At 41.8% G+C, this 13,638-nt stretch overlaps 1 protein-coding gene across 1 annotated transcript in view; it reads right to left on the bottom strand.

The window, feature by feature from the left end:
* Positions 1 to 407: 407 nt before the first annotated feature.
* tbl1xr1b (TBL1X/Y related 1b) overlaps positions 408 to 13,638 on the bottom strand; it is a 35,645-nt gene continuing 22,414 nt past the window's right edge. The window contains exons 11-16 of the mRNA XM_056292865.1: positions 12,610 to 12,731; positions 7,666 to 7,740; positions 6,938 to 7,065; positions 4,321 to 4,486; positions 1,817 to 1,918; positions 408 to 840 (exon numbers count right to left, since the gene is read on the bottom strand). Coding sequence (XP_056148840.1) covers positions 814 to 840; positions 1,817 to 1,918; positions 4,321 to 4,486; positions 6,938 to 7,065; positions 7,666 to 7,740; positions 12,610 to 12,731 — 620 coding nt within the window. The 3' untranslated portion in view covers positions 408 to 813. The remainder of the gene's footprint in view (positions 841 to 1,816; positions 1,919 to 4,320; positions 4,487 to 6,937; positions 7,066 to 7,665; positions 7,741 to 12,609; positions 12,732 to 13,638) is intronic.

The raw sequence follows: 13,638 nt of genomic DNA, 5'->3' as shown, positions 1-13,638 counted from the left end.
TTCAAGAGGTATGTTCTAATGGGTGCTCAAACAAAGCCTATGTGCTAGGGGATGACCTCACTAACCACAAAGCCGTCCTGATACATACTGCAGCACCTGAAAACCATTTCTGAGGTTGAGTAAGGGGAAGCATCACGGATCAGTGACAGCTTTCCTCCCTGTGAGCTGCTTTCTAACTATTAACACAAAGGAAGGTGAAATTAGGGCTAGAACGGACATTAAAACACAAGAAAATTGTAAAACATCAACATTTTTAGATTCCAAAACCTGCAGAGTGCCAAAAATTAAGAGGATCTCACCCAATAACAGCTCTGAGTAACAATCGCAAAAGATTAACGATTTCCCGACTCCCCCCTCTCCTCTCTCCCACCCAATGTATAATACAAAAACCTACAGGTAGAAATAAAATCTCAATTCATAACAATGGCCACAGGACAGCTGACTCTGGCATGTGCAATATGCTCACACCAACAGAGGAAAAAGATCCTTACAGTTTGATAAAAAAAAAAACAAAAAAAAAAAACAAGAGGGAGATAAATCCTGGCATTTTGGTATGCATGTAATGGGTCCTTTCACTGAAATCCTTCCATCTTGTAGAGCACAAGAGCGACACAAATGTCTATGAACAGACCCTTAATGTGTCTGACAAGTGTATCCATAACTTGTGTATGGCAGGATATATATGCACGTTCGACTGCGATGGTGGGCCATGGCATCTGAGGAGACTACAGCAGTGTGCCGGACAGGCAGGGACAGTCAGTCATTTTGGCTATGTACACATTCGTAGTCGGTCCATGGCTCCCCAGACAAGCGTCATTTCCTCAGGTCTAATACACAAACCTGATGAAAAAAAAAAAAAAAACAAGGTTTAAGGCTATGATCATCAATCCCTGTTTGATTCCATTTTCAGTAATGTAAGGGCAGTAAGCTATTATTTCAAAAGGCTCCCCCCCCTTCACAAACTTGATCTCACAATATCACAGTATACTGCACAGGATACTATACTACTGCCTCCTACTATACTATACTGCCTTCTTCACAGGATGACTCCTGTGAAGGAGGTAAGTCACACCAAGAGAATATATATATAGTGTGGAATCCCCCCCCCCTTTTCTCCCTAATTGTATCCGGCCAATTACCCCACTCATCTGAGCCATCCCGGTCACTGCTCCACCCCCTCTGCTGATCCGGGGAGGGCTGCAGACTACCACGTCTCCTCCACTACATGTGGAGTGGCCAGCCGCTTCTTTTCACCTGACACGGAGGGGTTTCGCCAGGGGGACGTAGCGCAAGGGAGGATCACGCTATCCCCCCCAGTTCCCCCTCCCTCCTGAACAGGCGCTAGTGCTGCGACCAGAACACATACCCACATCCAGCTTCCCACCCGCAGACACAGCCAATTGTGTCTGCCGACCAAGCCGGAGGTAACATGGGGATTCGAACTGCCAATCCCTGTGGTGATAGGCAACAGGATTGACTGCTACGCTACCTGGACGCCCCGTAAAAGGGAATATTCAACTATTCTGTTAATTTGTGGAGTTGATTTTATTTACTCAATACCTCAACTAGAGAATTTTTAGGTATATGATCTTCTCTATTATAATACGTCAACTGTGTGTGACGTATTATAATAGAGAAGGTAATATACCTGAAAAGGACTGGACAAATCCTCCATGCGGTTGGCATGGAGGATTTGTCAAGTCAATAGTTTGGTGTGAAAGGGAGAGATGCAAAGGCTTGACTGTATTCGAGAGAGTTCTGTAAGTCTTGATCATGAGTTCAACATAGCACACTTGTGGCTACAGGAAGTACTCACTGATCCGTCTGATGCACTGGCTCCCACTTTGTCCCCCGTGGCGTTCCAGCACACCTCAAAAATCCCCCCAGTTCCTCTGTAGCTGTGGACTAAAGCACCCGTCTGAACAAAGACAGACAAGACAGGCAGACATAAAACCACACATTGAGCGACAGCAGGAAACAACGAAGACCTTTCAGTATATGATTACTGTCTGTCGCTCTGATTTTTCAGGGATATAAGCACAACAACTACATAAACTACCAGTAAATATTACCACAGTTGTACTGTCCATGGGGGCAGTCACAGCTACTGAAAAGTGTGCCCAGATTTACTCTTCCTACCATCCAAAACCATGCAAATGGCAAAGAAATAGTGTCATTTCCAGTTGCAAAGCAATTTCACCCCTTGGCCTTACTACAAAGTTCAGCCATGGTAGACTTTAGGGGTGGGACGATACTGGACTGAATTCTGAATCGTTCGATACGGTATTCACGGTTCGAGATGCTCCCCATTTCACGAGATTGTGTGTTATTAACACTAGAATGATCAGGATTTCACTCCTACCTAAAACGACCATGGGTGCTCAAAATGACCGCTGGTTTTTAAACTCTATATTCTGTCAAGATAAATGCCCAATTGAGATATTAATGGATTACATATGTTAGCATGTCTGTTAGGAAATGACTGACACCAAAATTAACATTTTAACAACTTTAATACTGTAGCGAATTCAGGGGGCAGCCAGGAACTGCCGCAGCTGGGACAAGAACCTAGGTCACTACGTTAACCAGTCGACTAAAGGGTCCGACCTGTTAGTCAACGGGCTACTGAGTCTACACATCCGTGATCATTACAATACTTTTTTTCAAACAATTTAAAATCGCTGGTGTCCAACGCCTATAAATACTGCAACGCCTCGGCATTAGTCACAGTGCGTCTGAAACGGCAGCTGTACCCAGACATTTTGGAATTAACACCTGAAAAACAAAACGGAAAACACATATTGCTAATCTAACCAACATAACCAGGCCTATAAAATGTGAAATGTAAAAAATGAACTGAACATTGTGAAGGAAATGACGTGAACAACACACGTCATAAATAGTGACATGACATGCACGATGACGCGCAAACTGCGCACAGTCATTTTTAGCCCTCATGGTCGTTTTAGGTAGCTCTTATAACTTTTTTTGTGCAATTGATCTAAAACTAATTTTAATGCAAATATATGCAATTTTAGGAGCATTCAGGGAGCGGCAGGTCTATATCTTTTTTTTCTCCGCAAACTTTGAAAATCCAAAACAGTCAAAATGACCGCCTTGGTCGTTCTAGTAGTTTTTAAAGTTTAAAGTTTTAAAGTACAGCAGTTGTGTTACACAACAAGAAAAGATGGCACAACATTTTGTTAGAACTTTTGCACTTGCATTACGCTTGAATACGTGCCTTGATAATGCCAAAATGTTGGGCCTAAATAAATGAAAAATAGAGAGCTGCAGTGGTGTTTTGTCTCTTGCTTACCAAGGCATCCACTGTGTCGTACTGAATTGAAATCGTGAGCCCTGAATCGTGAGAGGTATCGAACCGTGACATCTGTGAATTGTCCCACTCCTAGTAGACTTAGATCTGCAAGTTTGTGCATCAGCCAGTAAAACCTTTTTGGATGAGCTTGACAAAATCCGAAATAGAGAAGTCTGTCATTTTGGCTGTGTCCACTACCTGGAGCGCTACAATGCTGTTTTGCGAAATTGCTAAAACATTTTTTAATCAGTTTTAGTTTATTTTCTTTTATTGCTACAATATCTAATCTACAATTAGGTATGGGTACCGAAACCCAGTATTAAACAGGCACCGGTGCTAAATTATTAAAGACAGTAGTACTTATAAGCTCTGATGTTATCAGTTGTGTTATCAGTAATGGAGAAATTAAGGTTATAAATTTCCTGTTTATCCTGGCGACAAAAACGTTATCTTGTACCTTTTATCTCTATGACTCAGTTTCTACTTTGCAATAAGACATTTATCTATGATGCATTTTCACTATTCCCGATCCAGAAGAGAGATCTCTCTCTCAGAGCCTGTCGTATGTGTGAGCCGAGGGGCGGGGCCAACTCTCTGCCTCACAAACACACACACACACACACACACACACACACACACACACACACACACACACACACACACACACACACACACACACACACAACATGCCCTTACTGACAATGGTGGAGAGCGAACTAAACGGTCAACAGTCTGGTTATATGTCACTAGAGACGATGCTGATGATGCTCTTAGGTACCGGATCGATAACCAGTATCAGTAAGAGTAGTATTAGCGTTAAAATCTTAATGATACCCATCCCTATCTACAATATGTTTTTTGGTGTGAAAGGCAAATGGCGACGAAACCTTCGCACATTTTTCTGTAGGCGTGACCTTCCCTTGCAACAGCTTTTCATATCATTACTGTCCTCGTGATGTTTTTGTTATCCAGCCGTGTTTGTGGAAAAACTTGTCATCACATACCTGAGTGTTCCAGATGTGGACACACTTGTCGAAGGAGCCACTGGCCAGGTGCCTGCCGTCTGGGCTGAAGGCCACACTGTAGACCGGCTCCTGGTGGCGGGTCAACGTGTGGATACACACCCCACGCTCCACGTCCCACAGACGCACCGTCGAGTCAAATGAAGCACTGGAATGAGGGAGGGAGGAGGGAGAGAGGGTGTCAGTCCAGCGTCATGGAGAAGAACCCCTCTACTGTGAATACACAGCGTGTCAGATATAACTAGCTGTTGTTTTACTGGACACATTCAAATGTTATGTTCAGACATAACAGAACCAAACTGTGCAGCCAGAAATATCGTCGAAAGGTGAATGAATAATGTGAGAGCATAAACCTATGAATAATCTAGTAAATCAAATCCACACAAATCTGTTATTTTATTTCTGTTCATAGTTAAAGAATTGAAAATAACCCAATAGTCTTTGATAATTTAACGTCCGACGGGATTTTCTCTTTTTTGGATTATTTCCCCCTTTTCTCCCAAGTTGTATTTGACCAATTACCCTATTTTCCAAGCCGTCCCAGTCACTGCTCCACCCCCTCTGCCGATCCGGGGAGGGCTGCAGACTACCACATGCCTCCTCTTATACATGTGGAGTCGCCAGCCGCTTCTTTTCACCTGACAGTGAGGAGTTTCGCCAGGGGGACGCAGCGCATGGGAGGATCATGCTATTCCACCCAGTTCCCCCTCCCCCCCGAATAGGCGCCCTGACAGACCAGAGGTGGTGCTAGTGCAGCGACCAGGACACACCCACATCCGGCTTCCCACCCACAGACATGGCCAATTGTGTCTGTAGGGATGCCTGACCAAGCCAGAGGTAACACAGGGATCCCCCCCCCCCCACACACACACACACACTGTCAACATAGCTGCAAAGAAAAGGTAACCTAAAGCTAGTTTATTATTGGCATCTCCCTCAAATTTCTGTTGACACTTCAGAAAGAAAAGATGTGCTCATGCAAATGCAAACAGTGACTACATTAACATGTTAATAACAGCTTTGTTTCAGGTCCTTATTAAGACAAGTCCGATAAAGTTGTGTAAAAACAAAAAAAAATAATCCATTTCAAATGCAACACAATGTAGTCTGAATAAGGCTGATAACTGTTGAATGCCCCTGACGTTAACACGCCCTTTGTTATAACACTAATGCCCCTACGTTTAAGAGTCTCTTCTCTTTCTAAAACCACAAATAGGATTTCCGCTGTGGTTGTAGGAATTTTGGCAAAAATATTTTGCATGAAGTCAGTTTCAGGCTTGTCCTACAAATTAGCGAGACTTCTTTTTGGCCCAGAAAGCAAAAGGAATTATTAGCCAATCTAACCACGTCCTGTCCAGTGAATTCAATGATGCCCTCAGGTCGGCGCTATAAAGCGCCCCCTAGCAAAACAAATCGCTCTTCTAAGTCCTTCCGCTATCAGGCTGTTAAATGCCGAGAGTAGTCATTTTAAATGAATGCTTTATTTTGTTTTACCCCACAATAGTTGGTTTATATCTTTGTCTGTTTGTCACATGACTTGCAAGCCTATACTTTCACTGAATGTAGTAGTGGAACGTAACGCGCAATGCATCTTGGGATGCTTTATTTATTTATTCCTTTAATTTATGCCTAGTCCTCGTGAGAGTGCATGCATGGCCACACGAGGGTGCCTGTATGCATCTCTTGCCCATGTACTGATCTGTCTGTTGTGTCTGACATAATGCTGATTGCTGCTTGTCTGCGAGTTTGTGTATGGTCTGGGTAGATTGTGAAATTTAATTGCCCTTCTGGGATAAATAGTTGTCTGAATCTGAATAAGGTGGGAAGTGGGAACAAGGGTGAACACAGTTGTCAGGGAACCAATACGAACTCTATGTTCTTCATTACGTCTCAGGGTGAAGAATGATTACAAGGCAGCTTTGGGCTTGCGATCAACCATGGTTCAACCAACCATGTGACATTTGGACTGATTGTAGACAGCCCATCAGTTTGCCAACTGCTAGCGAACTGGTGGGCTGTCCGCGCCGGGTGCTTGTACATGCAGCATTGCGCAAACACAGCACAGCAAAACCTCATCTTTTTGTTCATCTCTTGTTCGAAACGTGTCATTTTGTTCGAAAACTTCTGCTTCGTTCTGAGAATACTAAGCCTTAAACAATAATCTTTGCCAAAACTGGATGACTGCCACCTGTTGTCACATTTCAGTCAAGTGATGGAAAGTACCACAAACTGAGAGCAGCAATGCAAGCTAGATATTGTATTGAAATGTCTCTAAAAATATCCTTTTAATATCAGGTTATTCTACCTGTTCTAACTGAAATTTGCTTAATCTGGCTGAGACTTTATTTGGGCCATGATAACAATAAAAAAATTAGCTGTTTACATTGTCTGTTTACATGTTATTCAGAATATTATAACCAGATTAATATCAGAGTTTTGGTTTGGTTTTTAAATGTACTCTATGGCTGCTGTGAAGACTGTTCCTGTGATCAAGATGGTCTCTTTGTCCATCAAACTTCCCAGACAACACAGGTAAGAGAGGAAATCATCTTCTCTTGAAAACCAAAGCTGTAATTTCAGTGCCGTTGTTGCGTCTTACCTGGCCAGCATGAGGTTGGCGCTGGGGTTATTGGTCCCGGGCCCCGTCGGGCTCCACTTAATGGTGTAGATTTCTTTGCTGTGGGCCTGCAGGTCATGGACACATGAGTCCTGCTTCATACTCCAGATCTATGACAAAAGAGACAAGGTAATTTTAGATACATTTTTAGACTTAAATCTTACAACTTTCACAGATGGACAGTGTAAAGCCCTGGCCAAACTGGGAGACATTGCTTAGTTTGTCAGGAAGAATTTCAACACATCCTGTATCACATTGTTGAAAATTACCGGGAGGAATCTAGTCTGTGAACATATGTCTCTTTGTTTTCAATTATAAATCAATGTCGCCTGCCAGTGGCTGTTTTTAATGTAGTCTTTTCTGATATAGACCAAAAAGTGAAGCCTCATAGATTGAATTGGGTATGTAAGTGTTTAAATTCATTCATAATTGCCTTTTATATGCTAATATCCAATATATATTTGTAAATTTGATTTACTTTTTCAAATACAAATGATTCACATAGCTTGCCTTTCAACTGGGAACTGCTTAAAAAACTCATGACATGACGCTCGTGCATAACAGAGACAACATCAAAACAATCAGTGTCCGCATTTGGCAATGGATTTTCAAAATGGGTCCAGCTGCAGGCACTGTCTGGCTATTTCAGGTCATGCTTTTGTCATTTAACAGCCTTTACTGTGTGTGTGTTATCCATTGTTGGCACTGACCTTCAGTGTCATGTCATCAGAACAGGAGGCCAGCAAACTCCCGGTGGGATCCCACTTGATAGCGTTCACCTCATTCTACGATATGAAAGATGCAGGAAAAGAAAAAACAAATCATGAAACAAATCAACACAGGACAAAGCTACTCATTTGAAAACTCTTGACCACACATGGTTTCATGACACAGCTGAAGAACTTCTGTTGGCACTGGGGCTGCACCTACTGATTATCTTATAAAGTATTCTTACAGAATATTTATTCTTTTTTCTTTCTCCCTTTTTCTCCCCAATTGTATCTGGCCAATTACCCCACTCTTCCGAGCCATCCCTGGTCACTGCCCCATCCTGTCTGCTGATCCAGGGAGGGCTGCAGACTACTACATGCTTCCTCTGATACATGTGGAGTTGCCAGCCGCTTCTTTTCACCTGACAGTGAAGAGTTTCGCCAGGGGGACGTAGTGCGTGGGAGGATCATGCTATTCCCCTCCAGTCCCCCCCTGCCTGAACAGGTGCCCTGACCAACCAGAGGAGGCGCCAGTGCAGCGACCAGGACACACACCCACATCCGGCTTCCCACCCGCAGACACGGCCAATTGTGTCTGTAGGGACGCCCGTTACAGAATATTTTGATTTCATGGTAGGTTAGTTCAGTTTTGCAGTGTATACAGACAACTACATTCTCTTTTATTTTACTTTCAAAATGTTCCCAAACTTCAGACATTTTCTGACAATTGTTGCTGGGCTCCCATATCCAGGTTTTCTTACTGCCTCGCCAGATTGCAATGTTGTAGAACAGGGGTTTTAAAAGTGTGAGGCGCGCCTCCCCTGGGGGGCGCCAGAGAGCTTCAGGGGAGGCGCAGCGTGAGAAAAAAAAACGTGAAGAAAAAGTAACCGTAAACATCTAGCTAAATTTAGTTAACTTCAGCAATGCTTGGAGCTAAATGGGTCGATTTTTAGTAACATTACCTACAACATTTGAAAATGTTTGAAAAAGACGTTTAAAATGTTTAAAAATCTGTTTAAAACGTTTAAAAGTGTTTAAAAAGATGTTTAAAACATAAAGATTAAGATGTTTAGAAATGTTTGAAAAAGATGTTTAAAAAAATAAAAGATCATCTTCAAAGATATATCATTTATTGTTGAAACCCGTTTTTATAGCTGAGTGGAACATACATCATAGCAACAACAATAATAGTAATAATAGCAATAATAATTGGGAGGGGGGGGTGCAGCTGTTTTTATGTTCTCTGAGGGGAGGCTCACTTTCCTACACTTTGAAAACCCCTGTTGTAGAATACTTGAGGAAATTCTTTTCAAGGATTTCTTCTTTTGTTTTAAAATATGAGTTCAGACCTGCCAACCATAAAGAATAAAAAGGAGTAGTCCTTTTTGCGTGCGCGCGCATACAAAAATGTTTTTTTTTGTGTTTGCATGCGTGCCGAAAGTACACAATGAAAAAAAGGCATCACACAGTACATTGTGAAAAAACACTTATTTACTGAATACTGACATCAAAAAACAAAACCGCCAGTCATTGGGATTCATGACAGTTCACCATGTTAGTAGGCTTGCATCGGGTAAAAAAAGAAAAAAAAAATTCAGTTTGAAGCCCAAAATAAACCAAAAAAGTTTTATGGAGGCCTAAAATCACTCAAGCATTTTTTTTAATAAATTTAATTATAGTTTTTCCCCTTATCCCACGCGATTAACCCAATGGCATATGGCCAGAACTCTTATGGAATAACTCCCCTGGCTCACGTTTCCACAGGAAGGATATAGTTGTAACCAGAGTTGTGACCAAGTCACTGTTATGCAAGTCATAAGTAAGTCTCAAGTCTTAACCTTCGAGTCTCAAGTCAAGTCCCAAGTCACCGACCTCAGGTCAAGTCAAGTCACAAGTCCCTAATTTCAGGTGTCAAGTCATCAAGTCTCAAATGTAGGGTGTTTTATACCAATTTAACACATTTTTTTTAAATCCAGGTAATATTAAATTGTTTTATTACAATAGTACATAAATAAACCACAGATAATGTTAGAAATAATTGTTATTTTATTGTGTTCAAATTTGGACAACAGTTGGATTTTGTTTTACATTTAAGAAATAATAAAAGGCACACTCTAAATCACAAATGAGCGCACAACTCTTAATAACAATACAAAACATATTGATCATTCCAATACACAATAAACAAACACTCTCTCTGCTTGTCTAGTTCGACCTACAATTCATTGCACTTGCAAAATATCAAGTTGGCTAGGACTTTATCGCCTCCCTCCAAAGCCACTCCTCCAAAACACGCAAAGAAGCACTGCCTGACTAGCCTACTGCTGGAGGTAGATAGGTTGACAGGCAGGTAGGCCATCCAATCATTTTAACCGGACACCTTAAAATGATTGGATGGGTTTATAACGGTCCTGCGACTTCCACAGATTGCTCTTTTTATTTTTTTAATTTAGTGTCAGAGCATTTTATTTATTGATTGCTGTCGGGATGTAAAGAGAATTGCAAAAAATATATCAAGAAGTGCTTCTGAAAAAAATCGCCTTCCCTACCTTTAATTATTTGACTCCCTAGATTAGTGGAATCAGGGGTGCTGTTAGTGTAATTCAATAAATACATGGGCTGTGTGTGACGAAAGGCGCACCCTACTTATGTACGCTTATTAAGTACCGATGTACGTGACGATGTGTACTTAAAATATATAGGGGTGCGTTTTTGGTCACAGCCATGGAGGTTTTAGAACCACTGGACTAGACACAAGGGAGTATTTCACAAAGCTGGCTAACTGAGTATGATGCCTGACAGGATTGAAGTAAAAAGAGCTGTTCCAAGGTTCACTCTGCGCAGAAGTGAGGCTTACTTAGTTAGCCAGCTTTGTGAAATAACCTACTACCCCATGGCTCTAATCTGAGCCTATGCTTAGTAGGCTATGTTTCATATTGGGTGCAGTGCACGGTGTGTCATGCTCTGAGCATTATTTCAATTGCCATTGTGCCATACAAAAATTGTTGTTAATATAGGAAATTATAGGTATTAATTTTGGTTTCATGAAACAAGTAAATGTATTTATAAATGTTTATAATTAAATGGAGAAAAATCTTTCCAAAGACAGTATATAACTAGATTAATTTGAATCATGGAGATACTTTAATATTTATTTGTTTACTTGACAGGGACAATGCACAATAAATATATTGCACCAGAATTAGCTATAAGCTAATTTGCATCTGTAGTCCCTTGGCAGGAGTCGTCGGTAGCACATAATTCGGAGCATCAAGTCTAAATGCTCAATTAAAAACAGTGTAAACATAATCACGATTGAAAACCACTAGTTCAGTGCCCGTTCGGAATGGGCTGATTTTCTCGAGAACTGCATTATATTACGCATATCTAAAACTATATCATATTATATTGTAGTATGATACGTGAAACCATGCACTGAAACAGTGTTTGATAGGCTAATTATCATGGGGCAACAGGGGGTATGCTAACTCATTCCGGTGACTGCTACATCGGCCAGACATCGTTTGCCCACTGGGCCAACATAATTGAATATTCGCTGTTAGGTGTTCTGAAACAGAACAGTACGTTCAGTTGTATTGCTGAGATGAGATTGGGACGATGTTGGGGCGATACAGCCTGGCTGGCGTATTCCAAACGGGCAGATTGGGTCTGTGTGTGTGTCTGACCACTCACACGCTACCGTACCTGTAGGCTAGCAAACAAACTTACTTCTCTTTGTGGCTTTTCAGATGACGCACAAAGTTTGACGTTGTTGAAATCCCATCTGATAATTTCGCTGCACATGTTTTACAAACAGCAGTCCTTTTCTTCCCAACAACTTCGAAGTTCTTATAGCCGTAAATAATTATTTTTGGAATCGTTCCAGCAGCTGCACTTGCCATGATTGCAAACTCTCCGCGCTCATGTTGAGTAGAGCTGACGTTAGTTTTTGAGTAGCATGATGGTACCTCCAATTAGATTTGAGTATTTTTGTTTTCCCGCCCATCTAAACGTTTGATTGGCCCTATGCGATGCGTGTGCGTAGGTAATTGTGTGCGTGCTGGAAATGAAGAATGATTACAAAATAAAATAAATTAAATACAAGAGAGGTGCATCCCGCATAAACATTGAGAAAACACTCAAACAATTCTCTCGAGTCATCCAGCTCAAGTCCAAGTCCAAGTCATAGATGTCAAGTCTCAAGTAATTTTCATTTTGGCAAGTCAAGTCGCAAGTCATCAAATTTGTGACTCGAGTCGCACTCGAGTCCAAGTCATGTGACTCGAGACAACTCTGGTTGTAACACCAGCTTCCTTCAAACTTGTGTCAGCTGCTCTCGCTATTTAACCTTTAGCCTCGTACAGATTGCATCACCCTCAGGCCACGAAGGAGACGTAGGGAGAACGCTTTCGGTTGCTTGGCTGCAGGCGCCCGGATGGGCCAGAGGGGTCGCTGGAGAATGATGAGTCCCTGAACACTACACCGATCTACACCCACTATCCCTTGGGTAAGAGTAGCCTAATGAATGCCTTACCCTGTGGATGCTCTGGCCGTGACCGGTTACGGCGAGTCTGGGATACGAACCTCCCAGCCACATGACGAGAGGATTGCAGGAACAGCTGTTTATTCCGCTCGGCCATCAGAGCGGCCAAGCATTTATTTTAAAGGCAGCTCCTTTGCATATTTTGGACTATCAACTCGTAGTCGCGTATTTTGGTCTCAAAATGCAGAGTGACTATGCAGAATGCATAGAGGTTGGCAGATGTGTGTTATTGGATTTTCTTCAGCTCTAGCACCCATGATATGATCCCCGTAAAAGTGGGCCCCAAATATGCTGCGAAACCTGATTTGTCTTTGTGAACCAGGTAATGGGACTGGAATTATGGAATCATAGTTTTTTCTCCATCTTATTCCTCACTGTGTAAGAGAGCAGTTGTGTCTTACCGTGTGTCCCTGGAAGGTCTTGACAGGTCTGTCCTGGCCCAGCTTACACACATGGATGCACATGTCTGTGCTGCAGGAGGCAAACGTGTTGTTGCTCTGCCAGTCCACATCCAGGGCTGGAGCTGTCGGAGGCCAGACAGGAGAGAGACAGACAGCGATAAGAGCTGCTGCATTGGTTCAGGTAGGCAGTTCAGTGTTGCTAGATACTATTCCAAGTCAAAAACCTATACACCCTCCAGGTTTTCCAGAAATCTTAAATGAAAACCGTGGTATTGTTTTCAACTTTTATCCACTGACCTCAAATGATGTACAAGAAAGAAGAAACAAGAATTAAAATGCATAACTTAAATTGCCTCAGAATAAAAAATAAAAAAAAAACTCAAAATTTGAGAGCGTTTAAACCTGATCCTCTCCAAATGTAGGGATGCTTACCTCAGGTACACAATGGGATCAGAATCTTTTTTTGGCTATTTATCTTTGGCTATTAAAGGCACATGATGATAAAATAAGAGTAATATATTTTCTCAGTACATTTTTTTATATCATTTACAGTCACAGTTGTGTTCATTAGGGCTGACCCGAATGCTTCGAAGCCATCGATCATTGCCATGGTAATCGAAGGTACAAACAGTACCCCCCCGATTAGATTATAACAGATTATATAAAATTTATTAATAAGATTAGGGAGATGGTAAACGGCAGTTGGCAATACGGCACAGGAAAAACAACAAACTGCATGATGGAGCCGGCAGGACGGCAAAAAACAGCACAGGACGGTGGGTTGCTATGGTGATGTATTGCTCACAGAAAAAAATAAATTATATCATACAAAATTGTTTTGTGTTTGTTTTATATAATTATATTCAATAATACTCACAAACACACACACTCACATAATTAACTCTGTGTTTTACTTTGTGTAGAATTAAAAAACAGCGACCTATTTTAACTTTGGACGGCAGTGCCATCTGACGTTGTCGACATAATTTGCCGGTGTCGTCTGATTTTTCCGTCGTGCTCCCATCCACA

This window comes from Lampris incognitus, chromosome 14 (genome assembly GCF_029633865.1).
Source record: "Lampris incognitus isolate fLamInc1 chromosome 14, fLamInc1.hap2, whole genome shotgun sequence".
In the NCBI taxonomy this organism is placed as follows: Eukaryota; Metazoa; Chordata; class Actinopteri; order Lampriformes; family Lampridae; genus Lampris; species Lampris incognitus.
This window is presented reverse-complemented; position numbering and strand designations above follow the sequence as displayed.